The sequence below is a fragment of the Pavona decussata genome, unplaced genomic scaffold, assembly GCF_977016875.1.
Source record: "Pavona decussata unplaced genomic scaffold, jaPavDecu1.1 SCAFFOLD_226, whole genome shotgun sequence".
In the NCBI taxonomy this organism is placed as follows: domain Eukaryota; kingdom Metazoa; phylum Cnidaria; class Anthozoa; order Scleractinia; family Agariciidae; genus Pavona; species Pavona decussata.
In genome coordinates, this window is record NW_028145631.1 from 304,662 (window position 1) to 329,186 (window position 24,525).

Below are 24,525 nucleotides of genomic sequence, written 5' to 3' on the forward strand. Positions count from 1 at the left end.
GTTGAAGGACCGGTCAGTGCTTCCCCCTTCCCAGACCCCCCGGCTTTTGAAATTATGCTTATAAGGACGGTAAAGACTTGTTTCCATACCTGTACCTATAAGGACGTCAAAAATAAACTAAAAACCTTTGATCCCTAATGTCCTCCGCGCGCAGCCGCCGTTTGGGTTCGTCACGCAGCGTGCTCCCTCTCCCCAGTACGTGAATGGAGACTATTTCACCCCTTGCCAAAATTTGCTAGAGTGCGTTACTCTATCTATGATAATTATCAATTATTAATTATTTCTTCATTTTACAATCAAAACGCTTTGAGATTGTTGTTTACTCAGCTGTCACAGTCCGGCGCTCAGAAAATTGAGAAGGAACTTTCTGACGGGTTTGCCATAAAAAAGTTGTTAACTTGTTATCTTAATGTGCATCACGTAAAAGACCAAGGACAATAACAATTATTATTAATTATTTCTTCATTTTACAATCAAAACGCTTTGAGATTGTTGTTTACTCAGCTGTCACAGTCCGGCGCTCAGAAAATTGAGAAGGAACTTTCTGACGGGTTTGCCATAAAAAAGTTGTTAACTTGTTATCTTAATGTGCATCACGTAAAAGACCAAGGACAATAACAATAACATGATTACCAACTAAGTTCTGATTTACATGTATACACCGATGATTAGTGATGATCGAGTGTCGTGCTCGCCCGCTGCTCAGTTCAATAGAACTGATCACGACATGGCCTTTGATTGTTGTTGATTAATTTGCATTTGTAACATAATTACCGCAATCAAACCACGCGTGACCAAGGGAGTTTGACAAACCGGAACCATGAGAGTTCAGCTTTAAAACTTCCTCTCAAGATAAAATTTTCCTTTTAACCTTTTGCCAAAGTCATGTAAAACGTGTCTTTCTGCAAGCTTTTTCTCCGAAGCTGTAACTACCATACAAATGCAACCTTTATAGCAGCGTTTTCAGAGGGTTGTTTATTTGAGTTCAGAATTTACAGTGCTCAACTTGAAATGGCATCAGAGAGCGTGGACGGAAAGAATCACTTCCCGTTCGCTGAAGGTCGCGCTAAGAAGGGTGGAAATCAGGTGAGTCAAAAGTATTTTAAATTTTGAACTACATAAATCCATTCCATAATGTATTATTGTTCTTTGGGGGAAAAATTGTCCAGAGGTTTATATATTTGACAATTTGTTCAGCCGTTAGAAAGCAATTAATTACAGCAGCTCTGTTCTGTGACGAACTTAACGGCTTGCTTTGCAATTTGTCTCTCATTGTGGTTACTAAGTTCCGCGAAGAAATATAAATTGCGTGCGGTTTGAATATAAATTGAGCAAGCCGGCAGTGTTTAAGCGAATATGCGTATCGCATCGAAAGTTTGAAGTTTGCTTGCTTGCAGCGTGAATTGCAAGTCCCTTGTCCCGACCTTATGCACTGTACTATTCTAATTAATTCGACTGATTGATGCATTTATACTACAACTAAAAGTACTCATGATTCTTTCACTTTTTATGAAATCAAATCTTTTACAGAGATTTATGTTGAAACTGATCAAATGTTGCTTCGATCTTGAACTGATCAACGCAGCTTTCAACGTGATTTCAAGAAAGCTTAGCTGCTTTTTATTCCGCTGTTCGTTGCTATAGATGCAATTATTTTTTAAAGATATGTAGAAAAGACATATTCAACTTTTTCATGGCCCTAAATTTTCACGTGTGTAATGTGAAATATTCTATAATTACCTATGTTACACATGACTGAACGTGACGGAGTTGTGTTGTCTTCTTGTATTTGTTCTCATAAGTAGCAAGAATTTACACTAGGAAATACTTGAATTTTCGAGCACCAGAGAAGTGTTATATGCTTCAAAAAATGTTTAAAAATGGTGCTTTAAATCATCATGTCAAAGATCAACGAAAACGTGAAAGCCAACCTTTTCAGTTGTTCATTTTATATCACTTAACATATGAGGCTGATTGCAATATAAAAGAAAGGAACAGTCACGCTTGACGTAAGCACATAACTCTTGCGCTCTGCACGATATCCGGCTTACACTGGAGAGCCGTGACGTCACAGAAACGTCTGCTTGAAAACTGCTTCTTCTTCTTCTTCTTTTTCTTCTTCTTTTTCTTCTTCTTCTTCTTCTTCTTCTTCTTCTTCTTCTTCTTCTTCTTCTTCTTCTTTAGTTTAACAACAGACTTATGACTTGTAACCCAGTAGATACATGCTAGCAAGTCAATGTGATTTCAAAGAGTTTACGTCCAAAATTTTATTACAGTGGAAAGTTAAAAGGTCCAGCTGACCTGATTAGAAGCGCTCTCGCTCAGTGTAACTTTTTGCCACATTATGGTAACTAATACAAGGACTCGTTCATTTATTATCGAATTTTTAATTTTTTTTTTTGTATTTCCCTTCCTTTTTTCTTTCTTTTTATGTTTATAAGTAATGTCTGCATGTAATACAGAAGCAAATGTAATCTGTTAAACACTTTTTTTCGCGATATGAAGTATATTACAGTCAATCCACATCACGCGGACCAGTATTTGTGAAATCTGAACGGAGTTTTCAAATTTACATGTTGGTTTTGAACATCGCCAACGAGATTTCGGAGTTCCTGTAGAATATTTCCCTAGTTTATTGACGATGTAAAGCTATGAATACTTCACTTGATATATTTCAAAAATAACAATCGTTATCCAAGTACTTTGAATTTTTTGTTTTCAGTTAATGCGTCTATTTCGGAAAGATTTCCAGAGAAATCTTCAAGATTCTAGCCTGCAAGCAAGCTCTCTTTTCAAGAGAGCTTGCTTAATGGCTATCAAGATTCCGGAATTCCGGACATCATATGTCGCATGTTCTTTCTTGGAAATACTGGTAACACGTGACGAAGACTGAATGTAAAAAAAAAAAAAAAAAAAACCGACTAAAATGTCTAACCTACGTTGTTAGGATGGTTGTCATTCCACCAGGCGTCGATCCAGAGAAGTTGAAGCACTACCATTTGACTGAAAAATGTGCATTTTCTGCGGGAAACGAACCGATCGAATTGGAAAAAGCAACATTAAAAAAATAATTTAAAAAAATAAAAACAGTAAAAAAGAGTATGAAGAAACAGCAAGACGCTAATTGCTGGAGAACGGTAGTTTTTTAGATCCACATTAATCTGTGACGTTTCAGCTGATCGACTCTTAATATTACTATTACTATTAATATTGAATTTTTATAAACGACGCTTACATAAGCTGCTGGTAACATTTTACCTTGAACAGCGTTCTCGCGGCAAGGATTCGTGGATATACTCCACGTTTAAGAGGAGAACATGCAGCCAATTCATTCCATCTGAGAAAGAGATACGACGGTGAGTGGAATTTTGCTCTCAGCTAAATAAAAAACTAATAGTAATTTTATATTGGATAGCCATTCTAGAGTTTTGATTGGCTTAGCGGTGGTGGTATATGAGCCGTTATGCCATGCCCCACAAATATGGTAAGCGTTATCCTCGGAGACCGAGGGGCAAGATAATCTGGATGGGGCGAAGATTTCGCGGGCGAAATCAGGGCAAGTGTAGTTCTGAATTCGTTCGTAAAATCTTCGCCCTTCGAGACCATCTGCCCGTGGGTCTCCAAGGATAGGTAAGTGTACGCGTCAGCGAGTAAAGAAAATATCACCAAATCAACAAGACTCAGGCGATATTTCGTGGTTATAAGACAATTACTCGCGCTTGTTGGATACGTGATGTCTATAGCGAACGCTCGCTCCTGGAATATTTTTTAAACATAAAAATAACCCCAGAACTTTGCCTTTGAGCAAAAGTCTCGCTAGTTCCCCATACTATTCAATAGAAGGAGCCTTCTGGATTATCAGGGCGTTTCGGCCGGCAACCGGAAGTCTTACACTCTCTTTATTGGCGCAAATTGTTTTTGCCTTCGGGTAGGGAAACGGTTCCTATTACACAGGCCACTTCAGTTTGCCGGCCCGATATAAAATAATGTGGTCATTTTATGTGAAAGTCGTATAGGTTAGCTCCGACCACCGATAGTCGTACTAATCGAGCTAAACTGCGTTGTAGTTGCTGTTGTGGGCGACTGGACAGTAATCACCAACCTGAGGCAATGCGCCATATTCCATCAAGCGAGGTCACGTGGGATGCCAGCAGGCACACAGTCGAGGAACCAACTAACGCTTATGGAGAAATGGAATTTACTGGGGCTGGACAAACAAGCAGAGCTAAGGTCAGAACAGCTAAGGTTCCCGAAAATAGGCATTGGTGACAGTTTTAAAAACGTGGAGGGGAAAATCAAGGCAACAATCCCGTAACGTTTGCTTGCTACAAGTTAACGTTGATATCGATAAATGTAACTATCCTCGTGAAAGTTTTGTCGTGTCCTATTACTTTAGCGCGACCAAAAAGAAAGAAAATCAGTCACTGAGTCCAAAAAGAAGAAAAACGCACGGGAAGGCTTGGTATACAGCTGGCCTCAATCGTCCCTCCACTGTCCAGGGGACACGAGAAAAAAAACGAAATTGTTATGAGTATTAAGCTGGGTAGTAAGGGGGAGAGGTTAAGGAGATAGTAAGGAGAGTCTTTGGCACAATATTAGCGAATGGGAAGCAGGGATGGCGCAGTGGTGAAAGCACTCGCCTCCCACCAATGTGGCCCAGGTTCAATTCCAGGACTCGGCGTCATAAGTGGGTTGGGTTAGCCCGTTAACAGGCTCCCAAGTGGGGTACAGGGCGAAGAGAAAAATCAAACTCGCTCCCTAGAGAGGCCCCCAGACCCTGTTATGCCCAACTTGGGGCTAGGTTGAGTTTCCTGTTGGTTCTCGTCCTTACTTCGTGAGGTTTTTCTTCGCGTGCTCTGGTTTTTCCCTCTCCTCGAAAACAAACATTTCCATTTCCATCCTCCAATTCGATCTGGAGAGTGTCTCCAATTTTTTTTGTCTCCTGTCTTTGTTTGTTCCATCTTCACTTTCTTATCTTTTTGTTTGTCATCGACTCCTAGTTCATCCGTATTTCCCAAGATGCTGATCCTGAGAAAGTTCTACATCTTCTAAGAAAAGAATGGCGACTCGAGTTACCCAAACTACTCATCTCTGTGACTGGTGGAGCCAAAAGCTTTGTGCTGCACCCCAAGTTAAAGAATGTGCTTCGTCAGGGGCTGTTAAAGGTAATTTTATATCATAATACTTCTTAATCTTAAAACAAAAATACTGAGCCCGTCTTTACCTTACTTTCTTCTCGTCATGTTAATTGTATAAACCCCACGTGACTAAAGAGATCATGTGATAGGTTTGAATCAAAATGATCTTTTTAAAGGAGAGAACGAAAGTACGCGATCTTGTTGATGAGGAGTTATAAGACTTAAACTGTTTCAATTTTTTTAAGAATGCAATAGCTCGCAAAAGAAAGGGAAACCCACAGTCGAGTTACAGTGCCAAAGAGAACGAGAGATTCATTTGAAATCTCAGTGCTCAGGCCCACGTTTCTCTCAGACGTAAAGGCAAGTCAGGCGGTCAAGTCAGTATTGTGAGGAAACGTAGAACGAACACAAACCAAATTAGAAGGTGCAATTTTAATACAATTCGAACCGCATTGAGGAACCTTTAAGAAATTTCCTTAATGCCCGTCTTTCCTGGGCATGTTACCACTGAAACACTTGTCGACTTCCTTCACGTGGTGTGCGAGGACTTCCGTTTGCATGTATTATTAATTACTTCTGTATACGACAGTATACAAACTGCTTGTCCTCATGTATGATGTTCCACAGGCAGCCCAGACCACAGGCGCTTGGATCATCACAGGAGGGACAAATACTGGCGTGATGCGTCACGTGGGAGAAGCTGTTAAGGGACACACCGTTATGTCACGTGGAGCGCACATGAAGGACAAAGCGTCACAGCTGCACTTGATAGGAATCGCCACATGGGGAATTGTCAACCAAAGGTCCGATTTGATTGACAGCGAGGTTAGAGACATTTTCTTCCGTTAAAGATCAAGCAATTTAAGCGAAATTCTAAATTCAATGTTATTGAACTAATTTGTTTGACGGCAACGGTTTAAAATTAAGAACCAGCAATAGGGTAAATATCCCGATTGTCAGTTTCGTTCCACTCTACGCAAATCTCACAGTGTCATGTGAGTACGAGGTAACGATAATACCAATTGACATGTGCTTTTCAATGCAGGGTGTGGTCACGTATCACATGAGTTCCAGTTTATTGTCCGATGGAGCATGCCTTGATAACAATCATTCTCATTTCATACTGGTGGATGATGGGAGGGAAGGAAAGTACGGAGGGGAGATCCCATTTCGCGCCAGCCTTCAGAACTGCATAACAACGAAAAAGATTTCTAGAAGTGAGTATGTGTACCGACATGTGTAAGATACCGTACTTTGTAGGAATCGATGTATATCATATCGCAAATGTACATTTTTATACACGGTTCAAATACTCCTTACATTTCGGCGAAGTACCTTAGCGTCAGTGGAAAGCATAGTAAACGCTTGCTTACACTTGCGACACAATGCTCGGAATAAAGATAACCTGAGACTACCCCGTGTGACAAGGAACAGGACCTCTCCGAAAATTACTTTGGTGAGAAAGTCAACTGGTTTAAATTTTATTGTTACTAAAAACATAAACACAATTGCAAGTAGATGTAGTTATGTGTGTACAGGTACGATGGAAGCATATGCTTAAGCATAATCATAACCACAAACACAAGAAAGGGAAGTTTTCCTATTTTTCGTGTTTACGTTACGTTGTTGCGTCATACCTTTCCCACCATGGGATGTTAAATTTCGCCGTGTAAGATTGCTCAAGCGTGACGAGCATGCGCACTCATTTTGCCGCTGTGTCTTTGTGCTTATATTAAGTACTTATTACATATGTAAACCGGCATGTCGTATGTGTACTGAAACTGGTCAAAACCAATGCATTTATGATCAAATGTCAATCTCCTAACAGTGCAAAGACTGACTGAAATAAATCGTTTGTCTCGCGATTGTATAGCAGGTGTGGACCGCTACGTTTTCACACCTATATATGCGACATATAATCATGAGACAAACGATTAATCTGCGCTATCGTTTCAAACCACGATGACTAAGACCTTTCATGACATTAGTCTAAGGGTGCATGAAGTTCATTTTTTTTCTTTCCGTACTTTCTCTGTACCAGATAAATCGCATGGTATTCCTGTGGTGCTGCTAGTTCTCGAAGGAGGCCCAAACACAATCCGAACAGTGTTGGAATCCGTAACCAGCAACCCAGCCGTGCCTGTTGTCATTGCTGAGGGCAGCGGTAGAGCAGCCGATATCTTAGCGCATGCTCATGGCCTTGTCGTTACAAATGACGGGTGTGTTGTTGCTTTTGCTCATACAGTGTTTGTTCTTTTTGGGGCGTGGGAGGGGTGGGTGGGGGATTTGATTTTTGAAGACACGTGAATATTTTACGCTTTCAGCTTTTGTTTTAAATTACAGTTAATTAACTTGTAGCAGTCCGTAAAAGGACGGTCCTTTGAGGTGGCTGTGTCCCTTTCACATTAAACGTAATTCAGAGAGGCTTCTTCTCTGTGTTTTAGTCAAATCTTTCTTCAGCGTTTTTATAGATCAAGACCTCCGTAAAGAAGGCGTTTTTAGCGTTGGTGGTGATTCAACTTTATAGTTTTTGGACTTAAATCTCTTCATACATGCTGACCAATCATACACCTTTTTTCTAAGAATTCTTTGTTTCACAAAAAAAGGATAGGGCTCTTCGGTGTAATCATGCGTACTTATATTACTTTTTGTTGTTAAATCTTCTGTTGGCCACGAAAGTGAGATAGACATACACAGCGATAAAACTAATTCATTTACCGTAGCTCGAGAGTCGATAATTTTTTCTTGCTTACTTACAGCACCGGTATGGAGGACATGGCGGAGGTCGTTGAACATCAACAGCTTCTAATGAGAATCCAGAAAGCCTTCCCAGAATGCAATGAGGAGAGCTGTTTGTCTATTTACCACGATGTACTCAAGTGCGTGGGAAACAAGAGATACGTAAGTAGAGTCAATTTGTGTTCTTTTGCAATGGAAGTACATTACATTACTGGCTGAGCATAAAACCTCTTTGCTTGGTAAACAAATTATACAAATATAAAACGATGAATAATTTGACGCAATTTTTTACTTGTAGTAAGAGCATATTCTACTTGCTACAGAGGGCTAGAAATGAGATAAGAATTTAAGAAACAATAACTGTGGCCCAAGAATGCGTTTGATTAAGTATTGCCAGTTATATTGACTGAGTATTTTTTGTCTTTCATTCTAGATTACGATATTTCGTATGGATGAGGATGGTATTGACATCGATCGAGCGATATTGAGAGCTCTTCTGAAAGGTTTCAACAGCTTTTTTCTTTAACTCTACCACTTATAAACGTTCCGATCACATGAATTTAAACTTACACCTATGTAATTTATATATATGTCCGCGGAAAAAAAAACATTACACAAAAGAATGCCAATTATGTATCAGTCTATCTGGCCATGATTCACGCTCAGGAACACTTACCATGGTGCACGGAAGCGAATGACTCTTGATTTGGATGTACCATTAATCTATGAATTCTACACCAAAAAGGTCATTTAAAGAAGGGATCAAAACTCAACCCATAATTGTTTAAGAAATAGATAAACTCTGTGAAAGTTTCCCCGATACGGAACGTACCCCGCACAATCCGAATAACGTTTCTATCTTGTTGTTGTTCGCAGCACAGCATGCGTCTGCCGCTGATCAGTTGAGTCTAGCTCTTATATGGAATCGTGCTGACATTGCCAGAACAGAGATTTTTATAGATGATCAAAAATGGGAGGTATGTACTCACCAGTACACAAGGAAAGGTGGAATTCAGAAATTCTAAATTTCCCTGCTATGTAGCCTGCGTGGCGGGCGCTAGAAAGGGGAAGGGAGAATTGGAATCGGGCGCGTAGAGAGAGGGGAAAGGAAGCTGCTTTTCCCCTCTACTTCGTTCCCCTCATGTGCCGCGCGTGGGCCCGTTTCTCCTTCTGTCGTTCCCTTTCTAGTGCCTGTCACGCAGGCTACCTTCTATGGGGCCTATTTTCGTGGGGGAGGAGAAAGGGACTTATCGTTGAAGGAGGGAGTCTTCTGTTTCAAAATTGGTTGGATTTGGCAACAACAACAACCAAACAGCTGGAAACACTAGCACTAGCAGCTTAATACTTATTATAGCAAACTTTAATACTCATGTGCTTACATTGAGGATGGCCAGGGGAAGGCTTATTATTTTTTATTTTGAAAGTACGGAGATGCTTGTCGGTGACCAATCTGGGCGTGGCTCAAGCTTTACTCATTTAAAGGGAGCCATCCTCTCTTGATTCCAAAACAGAACTTCTGGAGTTGGGCAGGCCCGCCACCACTCTTTAACCTTGTAAATGGCCAACTGGACATAATTCTTCGCTCACAACCATAAGAGATACCTGGATGGCTAAAACTACTAGCACTCCATCCTGAGCACCCTAAGTTATACCAAAATGGGAAATTTAAATCCCTAAGCGAGACGACGAACATCATGGTACAGTCGACTCCCGATCACTGGAGTCCCCGCTAACTCGAATCAAAATCGATTTCCCCTGGATTTTCGTCCTACATTTACTGTAACTTTACCCTCGGTAACTCAAACCCTCGATAACTCGAACCTCCCGCTAGCTCTAAGCAATTTTTGTTTCCCGTCAGGTCATTTTCTGTATAGTTTTACCCTCGATAACTCGAACCATGTTTGTCTTTGAAACCTGCAAAGTTAGTTTGCACTACCTGGTCTTCTGCTGCTTTGCTTTGCTTTGTTTCACGTTACGCTGCGTTCTGATTTATTATTTAGAAATACAGTATTGTTCCATTTTCACTCGGCCTCTCTATAACTGAATTTGGTCAACATTTACATGTATGAAGAGAAATACACAATAAACACCGTGTTTTCCTCATTTCAAGTTATTTGTTCTGAACTCCCGATAACTCGAACCTTTTTTTCATTTACCACTGAAGGTTCGAGTTATCGGGATTCGACTGCACTAGTGAGTCCCTCCCCCCTCTCCCAAAGTTCAAGGGAAATAAAGCTACGCAGTCAGACCTATGTGGTTATTTGCTTATTACAGATGGATGCATTAGAAGATGCGATGATGGATGCCCTGGTAAACAATCGTGTTGAGTTTGTGAAACTCCTTTTGGAGAATGGCGTCAGTATGAGCAGGTTTCTGACCACCTCACGACTGCTTGAGCTTTATAAAGGGGTGAGCACAAAACATTTCAACTTCGGGTTTTGTTAATCACATTAAAAAGCGAGTAATTACCAAAGCTATCTGAAGTGTCAGTCTCTAGGGTTACAAAGTAAAAAAATGGTATAGTCGCACGACACGGTTGGAGCTTAACCCGGTTTCTGTAGCATGAAGCAACTAAGAGAATTGCTACTCTCCCCTCCCCCCAGGATGGGATGTTAGTCCATCGCAGGGTTACTTCCAGCGGTATGTCGCCGTTAGCCATTTAGACAACGCGGAGCAAATTTTCTAGGGCTAACGCTTGAATCGTCAGCACTCGAGTTTCCACCTCTTTACTAGTAATAATCAAAGATTAGGGAGTGCATTCGATGATCTCGATCCCAGGCTCTCTCTCTTTGTGATGTCATCCACCCCTGCAAAAAAAATCTGCGGGAGATGTCAGATGCGCTTCCCAAGATCCATTCATTCAATGAATCAATGTTGTCCCATACAATCTCGACTCCAATCCGTATTAGAAGTGCGTTCTTCCTACGACGAACGCGATGAACTTTGTTGATAAACCAAACATTCGTTTCTACTTCCACCGTCGCAGCACCGTAGTTTCTTTAGAAACTAACCCACGTAGCTGTTAGTAATTCAGAGACCAACCCAGACTCGAACAACCGACCCTCCGATTTTCCGACCGTTCGATCGAACGTTCGACGCACTAACAACTATGCTACTGTGCCACCACGAGCCAAGATACTGAGTACATGTAGCTCCCTTGAGGTCAGTGGTTTGTGTCTCGACTGTAATCAAAATGCGCCCCCCAGTATTTCTGAGGCGGGTATAGAGTCCATCCAGGACCACCAAAGACAGCTTTCCATCAATCTCTTTAGTGCTATCTCTGAAAACCCTGACAATAAACTTAACAAGCTAGTGCCACCTATAATAAACTCCAATTACAATCTGCGGAAAACCAGGAAATTCAGAGTCCCGGTTGCCAAGACCAAGCGTTTTGCCGAGTCATTCATTATGAAAGGAGCGCAACTCGCATAGGCCCTCGCTAAACTAGCGAAACTATGAAGATGTGTAAATAGCTTAGTTTTATATATTTTGATTATTGATTTTTAGTATATACATTTGTAAATAGTCTGTATTTTTTTCTCTACGCAATTCAGTTTATACTGCCATGTAGTGTCTTAATAAACGTATCTATCTATCTATCATTCCAAAGGACCCCCTTGTTTTAAACCGCATGGCGACGTATCTATTCTTTAAAGGTAAACCTGACTTTATTCCCAACGTGTCTAATCATTATTCGGTGTTTACAAAAAAATGTGAAATTCCCTAATCCCAGAGTATGAGCTGCAGTGTATGAAATGAACTGAACTTCTAACGACATCTGTGAAACAGCTCAAGCTTGTGTTCAGTGTAGCGATTATCCACAAGAGCTGCGCCCCCAAAAAACGAATATCGTCACGGAAACCGAGAAAACAGAATTATTGAAAGTTTTTTCTGATACATTTTTTGTTACTGTTTTTTGTAGAGGAGGTGGTCTTCATCAAGTGTGGTATTTAGACAAATGATCGGAAAAGACAAGGTAACACAAATCTCTTCACATTTTCTCTTCGTAAGTCAAAGCTAGAGTCAGTCATGAAATGTGGCGGAATTGCGACAATGTTTTATTATGATACTCTACAGTTAGCTTGTTATAGTGTATGAGCTAATAGTGACCCTTTGAATTTCTTCAGATTGAATCCGATTTTACTCTTTCCGATGTGAACAGCGCCATACGACGTCTGCTAGGAAGCACTTACAAAGGACATAACAAAGATTTTATCACCATCACGCGGGTAAATATTGGCTTTTCTTTATATCGATCTGTGTTTCTTAGCAAGGTTGGTTTTTACTAGGACATAAGCATAACCATAACCATAAAGATAAGCGAGTGAGAACACTAGCTACATAAGCATAAGGACAGAAGCACATGCAGAAAACCATTTCTTGATGAAATTCTCAATGCCAGCTCCTCTCCATGTTAAGCAAGATGGCAGACGAAACGGTTGACAGTCTTGTGCTTGTGCTTATATGTCGCTCAGTCGTTGTCATTTTAGCGAAAAGTGCGACATAAGCATAAGCACAAGAGGAACGAAAGTTCTTCGTGTGCTTATGCTTTTGTTACAGGTGTTCTCACTTTACTAAAGCGACGTTTGTGCTCCTGCTTATAATGTCCTAGTAAAAAACAAGCTTTACTCCTCAAAGTTTGAGCCATCTTCTCCTCTCCATTTCATGTTATGCTTGTGTGACCTTCTCGTGGTTAGCTTTGACCGCCTGCAGTCTTTTTCTCTCTCGAATTTTCTGTTGTGGTTTGAAAGGAGCTTGAGGCGAGAAATGTAAGACGAGGAGGATTGGGACAAGACGAGGGAGGGGCTCGCGAAAGCCCCCCCTCCTCTTCCCCCAATTCCTTCTTGTTCTAACCCTTAGCTTTTGTGATCGCGTTCGGCTGGTTTAATCCTCCGCTAACCCTAGCAGAGAAGGGCAAAATCCTACATTTTTTGGTATCTCTGTTATTCCCAGCTTGCTTATCATTGTTGACAGCGAACTTCTTCTCTTTTCTTCTCATATTCAATTGTGACTATACAACGCTTCAATGTTCCTTTTGCAAGCTGATTATTTGTGGTGTGCTTAGCACATACGTTGAAAATTGTGGGTTTTTTTTGTTTCCCGAAGGCTCTCGATATAGCTAACAAGAAAATGTTTGTGGATGGGCATCATGACCATATGGCAAGCTCCGGTCAAGTGGCCAACCCTTACAAAGAGTTGCTTCTGTGGTCTGTGATCTGCAACCTGCCGCAAATGGCGCTTTTTATGTGGGAGCGTGGTGACGAGAATTTGGCGCAGGCACTGGTGGCGGGAAAATTATACAACATGATGGCGAGGCTGACCGAACGCGATGACGCAAAGGCAGACGTCACTGACGAGCTTTACGCGCATGTCGAGTGAGTGGTTTAAAATACCATTAAAAATATTTAAGAAGAAAATGATTTTTTTGATCATCTTTGTTAAGATTAGGGAAGGGACTTCAGTTTAAGACTTGACTGATTTGGCTGATGTAAATCGAAACGAATTGAATCTAGCTTTACTGTCGGATTATGGAGCACGTGTTTTGAAAAGGAACCCTAGTGAGCTCTTTGTCACCAAAAATTCTATCAACTTCGGCAAGTTTAAGCCGGTCCTAAAGTTCGATAAAGCTACACTTGATACATAAAGGATATTACACGGCGGCGCAACGATTTGAATTTTATGTTTGAGTGGTAACACAATATTTTACGTACGAGCGTAGCAAGTGAGTAAATAATTGTTTATAATACGAGAAAATAAAATTCATATCTTCTAGCCACCGTGTAATTTTCTTTTTACTATATACACAAATCTATCGCTCGCCACTTTTTACCGGCTGTCTCCACAAACAACCGGGAAAAAGCAGGGAATGACGCCATCAATATCCTCACTAGTAAAGATACGCGGATGTAGTTTCGTATGAATTTTACGAGTGTGCATTTTCCAGAAAAACACTCCTGTCTATATATAACGATGTATTACGATGTATTACGATGCTTGTAGGTTCTGAACATTTCCCTTTTCTTCTTTAGTGAGTTCAAAAGACTGGCCCTGGGTTTGTTAGATCACTGCTTTCGAACAAACGAAGAGCTCACCCAACAGCTTCTGACCTACAATTTACATAACAGCGGCGGGCAAACATGTCTATCTCTCGCCGTCTCCATTGAACACGAAGAATTTCTGGCTCATGTAAGTTGCCAGACCCTTCTCACAGAAATATGGACGGGAGCTATGAAAACTGCGCATCGCTCTTCCATCAAGGTATAAGTGCATGTAGCGTTTTTACGAATACCCTCCTTGAACTAAAAAGTACCCGCAACCATATTATTTGGCAAAGTATGCTTCGATATTGTAGTTACTGAGTGAACAGATTGATTTCCTACGAATTTGGCTCTTCGACAACGAGTTCGAACACTTTAGACAATGTGAACAGACCTGAACGAGTTGGAAGTAGTTTAAAAGAATGAATGTGAACTCGCTTTCTACCAAAGCAAATTTTTGAACCAAAGTTTGCCTGTGTCACTGACTGAAAACAGTTGCGCCTATCAGATTGGAAGTTATTTTAAAATTGTTTTCAAATTTTGCCAACGTTTATTTTTACTTGGTTTACAGTAGCAATCCAAATGCGTCCACAAAACTTCAGTTAAGACAAAGTTTCTATGTTTTCGGTTATTCAAAACTAGCAAACAAATCAAAAGCTTCTTAGCACCATCTAACCCTAAATTAGGAGTTGGATAATGGTAAATGTCCCACAATCGAGAACCAATCAATTGCCTAGAATGCAAAGATCAACCTCCGATATCCCTCTGAACAGTAACTACCATTTTTACTTCCCTGCCTCGTTATTAGCACTATCTAACTTTAAATTAGGAGTTGGATAATGGTGAATGTCCCTCAATCAAGCGCCAATAGGATTGCTTAGAACGCTTATCCTACAGGAACGATAACCTTGAGAATGATGTGTTGTTCAGTGAGTGACAAAGATATACTCAAGAAAAGGAAATCCGAGTGCTCCTATCAGGTGTCGAACCTAAGACCTTCCGATTACTAGTTCGGATGCTCTGCCACTGAGCTGCAGGAGGCTCGTGGGAGCTAAGGCCATTAAACTAGGTTCATGGGACAAACAATCTGCATACTACTAGGATTTAAATGTCAATATGTGGCACATACAAAATTGGAATAACTGTGACATAACAACCTTTTAAACTTCTTTTTCTCGTTATTAGACCATGCTGGGCCTTATTTTTCCTCCATCGATTTTTTTTCTCGAATTCAAAACAAGACAAGAACTGCTCTCCATGCCGATGACTTTAGAAGAATATGAACAAGACTTGGCCGAGGAGCAAGCCGAGGAGGCTGAGAACGAGCAAGAAAACGAGGGCTTTAGAACAAGTCGAGCAGTGGCTGACGAGAACCATGGAATAGAGTTAAGGTATGTACACTGTATCCCGCACAGTTTGTATCACGCTATCTGCCAAATGTTCAGCAGTGATTTCGAGGAAACGATTGGTCGATAGTTGGAGTCCTACTGTACTAATCTACAAGCCTGTTTCTTCACCTCATACAATTAGATATCTTAGGATAACTGAAAAAACTCTGAGCACACGGCGGGAATCACACCCATGCTGACGTTCCACACTGCGATCCGAGTTCTAGCTACTGATCTACCAGGTTCTGCTGCTACATGCATCGTTCTTGAGAACTGTTTGAATGGGAAGATGGGGTATTGATATCTTTTGCTAAAAATGATGAATTCAGACCTTCAATCAGCTGCCAAATAATTCTAGAATGACGAGAGGAAAGAAATCAACTCAATTCTTGAAAGGAACAACTCGTGATCTGCTCTAGCGCATTTTGGAAACAAAAATGCGAGAGCTAAAAAACATTAGCCTAACATTTTTCAAGTTCCAATCCATACCGACCTACTCTGTCTCTGGCCAGATCTACACTAATCAAGAGTTTTATTGCACAGTTTTTATTGCACTTTATAACAAACTTGACAATTATTTCGTTGTTTCTGCTGACAGACAAAAAATGTTTGGGTTTTGAAATAACAGCAAATTTGCGTGATACTTCCTTTTAATGTATGGCCTTTGTTTCTCATCCCATGAAGGACGTATTCGGCGCCAAACTATAGAGCGCTCTCTGTGTCACGTGATCTACAGAGGATAGCTACTCACCAGGAATGGACACAGGAGACTCGCGTGGTGCATCTGCCGTGGGCAAGGAAAATCTTAGAGTTTTACAAGGCACCTGTAACTAAATTCTGGTCCAACGTGGTAAGCAGTACTGAGTTATTGAGTTATTTTCATTAGTAGACGAATTCATTACCATTCTACCTCATTAACTGAGGAAACTTCTAAACGACAGGCACAGAGTCTCCTTTTTGTACACCCTCGACTAATTTGTTTATTCTGCTCATAAAAGGTAACCACTGCACGGGATGGCATATTAAAAGATGAGTCAAGATTACCATCGTCAGTAGATTTTATAATAATGCCAGACACTTAGAAATTAGTACTTCATTCTCTACATTTGTGAAACATTAACAATAAACGTCTGCGACTCCTGACTTGACAGCTGCATTTGGAAAGAAGTTTCGTTCTTCCAAGTCATGGTTTTATGTCAAAATGTGGCTCAAAGAAGGTGTCCAGGTTTGAAGAGAGGTGTTTGCGTGGACAGCTCCAAAATTAGGCCATTCTTGGTGTTCAGTATTGATCGACCGCTTACATTCAAAATGAATGGGGGCTGTAGTTTCCTAATGTCTATTCAAAATGAAAGATTTGTTTGCATTTTTCTTGCAGTTTGCTTACATAGCGTTCTTGGCCCTGTTCAGCTATATTATCCTTATTCGTCAAGATAAAATTCCTTCCATCAGTGAAATCGTGCTCATAATCTTCGTCTGCACTCTGTGCACTGAAGAAATAAGACAGGTAACTCAACCTAACAGTAAAATCTGTAGAGAGAGAGAGGTATAACGCAGACTATCTTACAGACGTGTGACTCTAAGTAGTTGGAGTCGGAAAGTAAGGAACCTTCCGTTCAAATGTGAATAAAAAAGGAAGACGGAGTCGCAATCGGAATCATAATTCTTCCCATTCCACTTCTGATTCCATCGCTTGTGATCAATTGTCAATTGGTTGATCGGAATCGGAAGCACAAGCAGAAGAATCAACCAATCAAGTATCTCATTCTCAATCCCTTTACGCGAAATTTAGCACGGAAAACATATGACGGCCTTCCGCCATTTTGAACGAAATAAAGCGAGACTCCGTCTCTGCTTCCGAGGTATTGATTCACACTAGGTCACAAGATTCTTCTGATTCCAACTCCCATTCCGATTTCTTCGCTTCTGTGAACAAGGTCTTAACGGGTTTTATTATAACTGTTGAGTTGAAAAATTTCTTGTTTCAGATACTCCATTCAGAGCCTCCAACGCTAAGCAACAAATTCAAAGAATGGGCCTCCAGTAAGTGGAACCTTCTTGACGGCTTCGCAGTGGTGGCGTTTTTTGTTGGTGTTGGTCTCAGACTTCACCCGACCACGCGCAGTGCAGGTCACGTGGTATACTGCCTCGATGTCATGTTGTGGATCATCCGCCTGTTGGACATTTTTTCTGTCAGTAAACACATGGGACCTTATGTGGTGATGATTGGCAGGATGGTAATAATGAAATGTTTGAATATCTAGGGGCGTGATTAGTGTTGTTTTAAATGAAAGAGAATTCAGTGTTGTTAATCCTTTCAATCCTGAGACTTGACTAATTTCGACCATAAAGGTATGCAGATTTTGTTGAGGGATGCTGTCTATATACCGCAGTCTCCAGATCCTATAAGTGATTTGGACTGTCCAAAAGATGGACGGCTGTATAGGCACAAATACGTTTTCAAATTCACTGCTGAAGCCAACGCCAATTAATTTTGCCATTATTTCTAACAAAGTAGATGGTTTTTCTATCCAAGCGAATTTTAAAATTTTAGACACGTCGTTGTGTTCTCGCTACCTGCGATAAATTCCTCCCGGGGGGGGGGGGGGGGGGGCGATTTATCCATGTTTGGTATAGGGGTGCCGCTGGTGGTTTGAAATCCTGACCCTGGTTAGGACAAAAAACATACCCTTAAATACCTACCCCGTGTAGGACAGCAACCCCTATTTTAAGACCCTATATAGATACTAAAAACAATAGCGCTAATATCTTGTCCTGAATATGATCTTATGTTGACTGATGACCTGCTAAATAAATACAGATAAACGTCTCCGATCTCTTACTGCTAAATACTCGACGACAGTCTTGCAGCCATACCCTGTCTAGGACGGGTCCAGACTCTGATTAGGATAGACTTTACTTGAAACTATTTACCTTGCTTAGAGTAGAGGGGCCAAAAACCATACCCTATCCAGCGGCACGTCCTCGCATAGGCCATATAGAGGAGTACCTTCCCCCTCCCCCCGGATCTAAATGTAACAAATTTCACGCAACTCATTCTTTTTTTCTCAGACTATAGACATGCTTTACTTCCTTCTCATCATGGTGGTGTTCCTGCTGGCTTATGGAGTCGCTCAGCAAGCTATCCTGTATCCAAACGAACCTGCTTCCTGGTCGGTGGTATCAGGAGTCTTTTTCAGGCCCTACTTTCAAGTTTACGGAGAGCTTTTCGTGGAAGCTCCAGACACAAGTGAGACGGTCTCTCTTTGAACAATAAAGAAATTTAGAATAACAATTACGGCAAACGACAGACGGCAGAAATGACCACGTGACCATGTTCACCCTATATTTGCCGCTCGCTGTGTTCAGTCTCGCAGGAAAATTGAGTAGTTTTGCGTTAGCATCAAAGGTCAGAATTATTTTGCACCGTTCTCATCTATGTACTCATTTTTTCAAGAAAACATAAACGTCAATGCCACCTTTGCAGTTTGCCGTAAACGGGATGCTAAATCTCTCTAATATCAAGCAAACATTTTTTGAAGCTTCACGAAATACTTTTTTCTCTTCATGTATCTCGCACAACAGATCCAAACTGATTAAATGTTTGAGTACGTATACTACTAAAACACGACTGGACGCTTTCTGGCACAGCTACATCCCTCCAATTTTCTTCTTAAAATCCTTTCCCCAGTTCCAAAAGTTTCCAATTCATGATTTTTTCAGAAGCAATGTTTTATGAAAATTATTTGACATCGGATTCCCATACAAACACTGTTATTTCAGACGTGTTTGCCTACTCGTCAAAATGGCGTCGAAAACCGTGATAAGGCCTATTACAAGTGTTGTAGAACACGTTGACAGAAATTGCTTGTAAAATATTCACACTCTTCACATAAATGTTTTAATCCATTTTTTTCTGATCACTCTTCTCGTCAGATTGAAGAATGAAATGAAATGTTGGAAATGCAATGTTAGCAATGAAAATCAGTCATTCCAATAGGCAAGCAATGTCATAAGGGCGTCCTCCATCAGGCTCCCTGCCGCGATTGAAGATGGCTGTGTCAGCTGAAGGTTTCAACATTCAGTTGTACAACTCGTCCAACATTTGTTAGATGGGAAGATGGACGCCCGACTAAGCGTTGTGTGAATAGCGCAAAATGTTTGAGATGGAAAACAAAAAAATTCTTCCAAAAAGAACGGTTTGTCCAACTCTATCTAACATGGGGTGCGAAACGTTCCAACGTGCGTTGCAGGACTAGCAAATGGTGTGCAACAATGTTGGAACTCTTAGGAGGAATCTGATGACATCATAGAACGATAGTTAAAGCACTACCGTTGATAACGAGTGTTAATTTGTACGGACTATACCGGGAATGTTTTTATTATTATTATTATTATTATTATTATTATTATTATTATTATTATTATTATTATTATTATTATTATTATTATTTCAGTCGACAACACGACAACACTCTTTGGTACACCACGAAGGGACAAACATGGCGACACCATCGTGGGATTCATCGTCGCATTCTATCTGCTGGTCGCAAATATTTTGCTGCTAAATCTTCTCATCGCCATTTTCAAGTGAGTAAAACTGTCCCCTAGTTGCTACTTCATAACATTTTCTTATTCCTTGTGATATTTAATTTTTTAGCCATCTGTGATTTTGCATTCCCTTTGCCAAATGTAAGAATACGGATACAAAACACAGTTTACATATGATTTTGTATCTGCAGTCTGATTTGGAAAATAGGAATTAAATAGTGTGAACTGCGCTGGGTTGGAGTCAACTGGCTTAGCTTTGGATTCGGTATCAAACTGTTTCTCAACGAACATTTCACTGAAAATATTTATTTGTACGTCACTTACCAATGATGATAAACGATTTTAATTCATAGAAACAACAATATATCGTCAAAGGGATCATTGGTGATCGACATAATGATAACTGAAGAAAATACTCGTGAGACAAACGATTATTTTATTTATTAGGAACAAGAATCTTCATGACTTGCGTTATTCAGCTTTCTATCAGCCGGTTTCTGAACCCCAAACCTCTTTTCTTCTCTCTAATCTGGATAACCTTTCCTGCTTTTCTGCCTTCTGTCTTATTGAGGTTTTAATTTCCAGGAAGAATCGCTTCAGCTCATATTCATCCATTTGCACTTTAGTTCATACACTTTGGCCATTTTGCTGATCTTCTTCGAGCAGCAGAGATGGCGCAGTGCTGAGAGCACTCGCCTCCAACCAATGTAGTTAGATTCTCGGACTTGGCGTCATATGAGGGTTCAGTTTGTTGTTTCCGCTAACTCGAACAAAATCTAATTTTCACGATTCTCGTCCTTGCTCTGAGAAGTTTTTCTCTGGGTACTCCAATTTTTCCCTCTCCTCAAAAACTAACATTTACAAATTCCAATTAGAATTTCAGACAGTCCCAATTAGTACTTTCCGCTAAATACATTGACACCTAAATAATGCGATTTATTAAGTTTTGATAATCTTTATTTACTTTTCAGTTACACGAAGGAAGTTATTTATTTATTATCAAGATTTTCAGCTTATAACCTTTTCTCCTCAGCAACACATACAACAGCGTGCAGGCCAATGCCAATCAGATCTGGAAGTTTCAGCGGTACTATTTAGTCATGGAATATTATCAGAGGCCGGTCTTAGTACCACCTTTCATCATCTTCAATCACGTGATTCATCTCATCAAGGGCTTGTATCGCTGGCTCAAAAACTGCCGGCGACGAAACAACCAAGACCAAGCAGAATGCAACCATTGTTACGGACTAAGTATGAGTTTGTTATTGCCCGTTCCGGAGTTCATAAAGAGACTGGGCCCTAGTTTACACATTGTTCAATCCACCTATGGCGGCTGGTACATTTACCCATAATTCTTAGCGTACAAAAATTCTGAAAACGCTCTTAAAAACGCACAGAAAAATTCCAAAACTTTTGAACCTGTCATACACAGAGTCGTTAGTACAGGGACAAATTTCGCCAAAAAATCTATGGCTTTTTATTGGCCGTGTTAGGTTTTCAAGGCATTGTGGTAAAATGTACGGCTGCCATCTTTTTCCGTGGATTGCCTCATATGAAGAAATGAACCCCATCACCAGAAAGATCACATAAAAATTAGTAACTGGTTATGTTTCATTGCGCCGTAGTAACCAGGCTGTAACCTGTTAAAGGTCGCCCAAATTCCATACAAATGTCTCTTATTCTGAGATGGCGTCCGCCAAATATATACAAAGTCTCTATTTTTCCGATTTTTAAAAGCCTTTTACATGGTTGCAATCTAATTGCAAACCTCAAACTTGGTAAACTGGCTGATTTTAATGTGATCTTTCTTGTGATGGATTCCAATTTATCATTAAATGGAAATTTAAAACCTCGTCCTCAGTGTTCATTTGAACTTCGGAACGGGCAGTTAAACTGATACATGTTAGAGGATTACTGTCATGGCTTAGTCCACACTCATATTACGTGATATTAATTATGATATACTGCAAATCCGAGGTTCTCGGAAAGTAATCGGCCGTCGCTCCTAAGCAGCCATTATAAAATCCCGTTTTAATTAAAGTTGCCAGTCAAACACTTTATATAGATCATGATCTTCCCTGATAACGGCGGTGACTGTTTACAAAAGGGTGTATACTGTATAGTATTGCGTCAAAATTAAATACAAAAATCTGAGGTGATTAACGCCTGGCCGGAACGAGATATTCGCGGAAACAAACCATTTGGTACTTGTGACATTAATCATAATTAGTTGACTGTTACATCATACTACAAGCAGAACAATCTGACAGACTTAAGACTGAGTTATTCCGGTTGAATTGTACCTTGGAAAGCTGGAGCGAACGTTTTACAGACCTGTATATCATAAAGTGCTTTCAAAAATACAAAACGCGAGCACTATTATTTGTATTACTCTTTTACCAGAGCTTTTTCTAGAAGAGGATGATCTTCAAAAATTGACAATGTTTGAAGAGAGATGTGTGGATGGCTACCTGAGAGAGAAAGACACACTGCTTCACGCCACTCAGGAAGAGAAAATAAGAGTGATTGGAGACAGGTACGGAATAGGGCGGTGGCGTCGGGGTGGGGAGGGGGATCAAACGGAAATAGACTGAAAAGTAGAATCTTTGTCTTGGTAATACAGGCCTTGTCTACTTCACCCTGAATGACTTGCGTGCTAAATCCGACATCGATTGATTCAAGAAATCTAATCTACGTATGAAGATTTTTCTGACATTTCTTGCTTATGAAAGGATCATAAGCCCAGTGGTTTCTTTCAGGTTCCCTCGCCATTTCATCTTCCTTTGTTTTGTTTGTATATTTTGTTTTATCTTAAATTTGTGTTGTAAAGTATGGCAAAATAAAATGAAAATGAAAATGATTGTCTATGAGATTTCCCAATGAATCAGTAGCAATCTCACAAATACTAATCTATATGAAAGCAAAAACAATTAGCGGGTATCGCAGAAGAAACATTCGGTAGGACAAGCTAGGCAAGGGCTACACAAACCATAATTGCTCGATGGATCGTTTGATTGTTTAACTAATTGATCATGTGATTTATTATTGATTGATTGATTTAAATTATAGAATGGAGTCTGTTTCATGTCAACTGCAAGATATGTACAAAGAGTCAATCAGTCAGTCCAACGCCAATAACAAGTCTATATCGTCACTGGATATCCGGCTTACAAAACTGGAAGAACACACGCATAGAATTGTGGGACTTTTGGAGAAACTCCACGTATTGACGCCACCAGCAGAAACTGGATCATTGACAGAAAAAGGCGATCACGCGCAGTATGGAAGAAGTGTGTCTTTATCTGATGTCGAATTCAAGGGTAGGCGCCGGTCATGTATGCTCAAATCGAAATAGGAGAATTTCTGCCTTAACAAAGTACTCTTCCTATTAACGGTCTGAAGTGTCAAATATTTGATATTTTTTCACTAAGAGATAAACGGTCTAATGGTAAGCCAGTGTCATAATTCGTTTCATCGCCCGTCGCCTTCCCCCCTGTGCAATGTGGGATAGCGCAAGGAACGCGAAGTCTTTTTGCAGCGCGTTTAATGAATGGTTAGAAAGGGGAGAAGACCTGATCAAACGGTGTAGCAACGTTGTCACTGGTTGTAGCTTCCCTCCAAGAAAAGGTCAACAAGTGACTTTGATTGATTATTAAAATAATCAGTCAAAGTTATAGTCAAGGATGATTTGAGTTTTGATATTCTTCGACACTTTCTTCGAAACCAACTCGCTGATAAGTGACCGACTCGCCGTTGATCTGATACAGTAGCCCAGTTGGTAAAGTGCTGCACCGTTGTCACAGGAGTCATGGGTTCGATTCCCGTTCCAGCCTGAATTTTTTTCAACGAATGTTTGGTTTTATCATAAGGAGAATTGATGAGGTAATTCTGCCACCGTAAAGAGATTCGAGTGCTGAGGTTTCGAGCGCTAGCCCTTCGTCAGAGCGAATCGAAGGGCCAACGCTCGGTCTGATGAAGGGCAAGGCGCTCGAAACGTCAACACTCGAATTTTTTTATGGTGGCCAAATTACCTTATATTATCAACTGCGCTAACAAAACCAAACATTCGTTTCTACTCCCCCAACGACGCAGCACCACAATTTCTTTGCAAACTTACCCGTTTTGTTCTCGCAACTTACTTCTTAAGTTGCGTTCGTAACTGCGATGGTCCTTCGTCTATTTATTCTTCCATCCACAGTTCATATTATATTTCATATTTCATCCATTTTATAATACGACGAAAGTCATAATTACACTCATCTGAATAAGTTTACTCTACCCCTAGGGGCCCAAGGGCACAGGCTACTTTCTCGGAGGCTGTCTCATGAAGGAACCGCAAAGACTAATAATGTTGGCAGTGCTGGAAGTCGTTTGAAATCATTGTCGGAATCGGAACAAAGCTCATCTACTGGTCACACAGAATTTGGTTTGTATTTATATAAAGTACAATGATTTGTAGTCATAAGCCTAACTATAGGCCAAGTTTTCATAGTGCAAGAGAGAGTATTTGACTACATTTGATTTCAGCGAGAATTGAAGAGAATAAACTTATACGCCGCACGTTTTGTTTGCCGTCCTTTGAATTTCTTGAAGGCCTAATAGTAGTACTTGCTTCCTTAAGAATTCGTACTGGATAAAGTCAATCTGAATTTATCTAAAGGTGAAGGTGGCCTG

At 40.4% G+C, this 24,525-nt stretch overlaps 1 protein-coding gene across 2 annotated transcripts in view; it reads left to right on the forward strand.

The window, feature by feature from the left end:
* Positions 1-552: 552 nt before the first annotated feature.
* LOC146458871 (transient receptor potential cation channel subfamily M member-like 2) overlaps positions 553-24,525 on the forward strand; it is a 32,948-nt gene continuing 8,975 nt past the window's right edge. The window contains exons 1-25 of one of the 2 annotated variants that reach the window (XM_085090189.1): positions 553-1,086; positions 3,268-3,356; positions 4,068-4,230; positions 5,001-5,165; positions 5,766-5,963; positions 6,184-6,355; positions 7,180-7,357; positions 7,898-8,039; positions 8,311-8,380; positions 8,754-8,854; positions 10,152-10,286; positions 11,800-11,853; positions 12,005-12,106; positions 12,984-13,252; positions 13,907-14,135; positions 15,101-15,306; positions 15,988-16,153; positions 16,679-16,807; positions 17,289-17,537; positions 18,373-18,550; positions 19,758-19,890; positions 20,885-21,102; positions 22,255-22,387; positions 22,921-23,171; positions 24,137-24,277. In XM_085090189.1, the coding sequence (XP_084946315.1) occupies positions 1,012-1,086; positions 3,268-3,356; positions 4,068-4,230; positions 5,001-5,165; positions 5,766-5,963; positions 6,184-6,355; positions 7,180-7,357; positions 7,898-8,039; positions 8,311-8,380; positions 8,754-8,854; positions 10,152-10,286; positions 11,800-11,853; positions 12,005-12,106; positions 12,984-13,252; positions 13,907-14,135; positions 15,101-15,306; positions 15,988-16,153; positions 16,679-16,807; positions 17,289-17,537; positions 18,373-18,550; positions 19,758-19,890; positions 20,885-21,102; positions 22,255-22,387; positions 22,921-23,171; positions 24,137-24,277 (3,946 nt within the window). In that variant the 5' untranslated portion in view covers positions 553-1,011. Of the gene's footprint in view, positions 1,087-3,267; positions 3,357-4,067; positions 4,231-5,000; positions 5,166-5,765; positions 5,964-6,183; positions 6,356-7,179; positions 7,358-7,897; positions 8,040-8,310; positions 8,381-8,753; positions 8,855-10,151; positions 10,287-11,799; positions 11,854-12,004; positions 12,107-12,983; positions 13,253-13,906; positions 14,136-15,100; positions 15,307-15,987; positions 16,154-16,678; positions 16,808-17,288; positions 17,538-18,372; positions 18,551-19,757; positions 19,891-20,884; positions 21,103-22,254; positions 22,388-22,920; positions 23,172-24,136; positions 24,278-24,525 lie in introns of those variants that run through there. The other variant, XM_085090191.1, reaches the window with a different exon arrangement.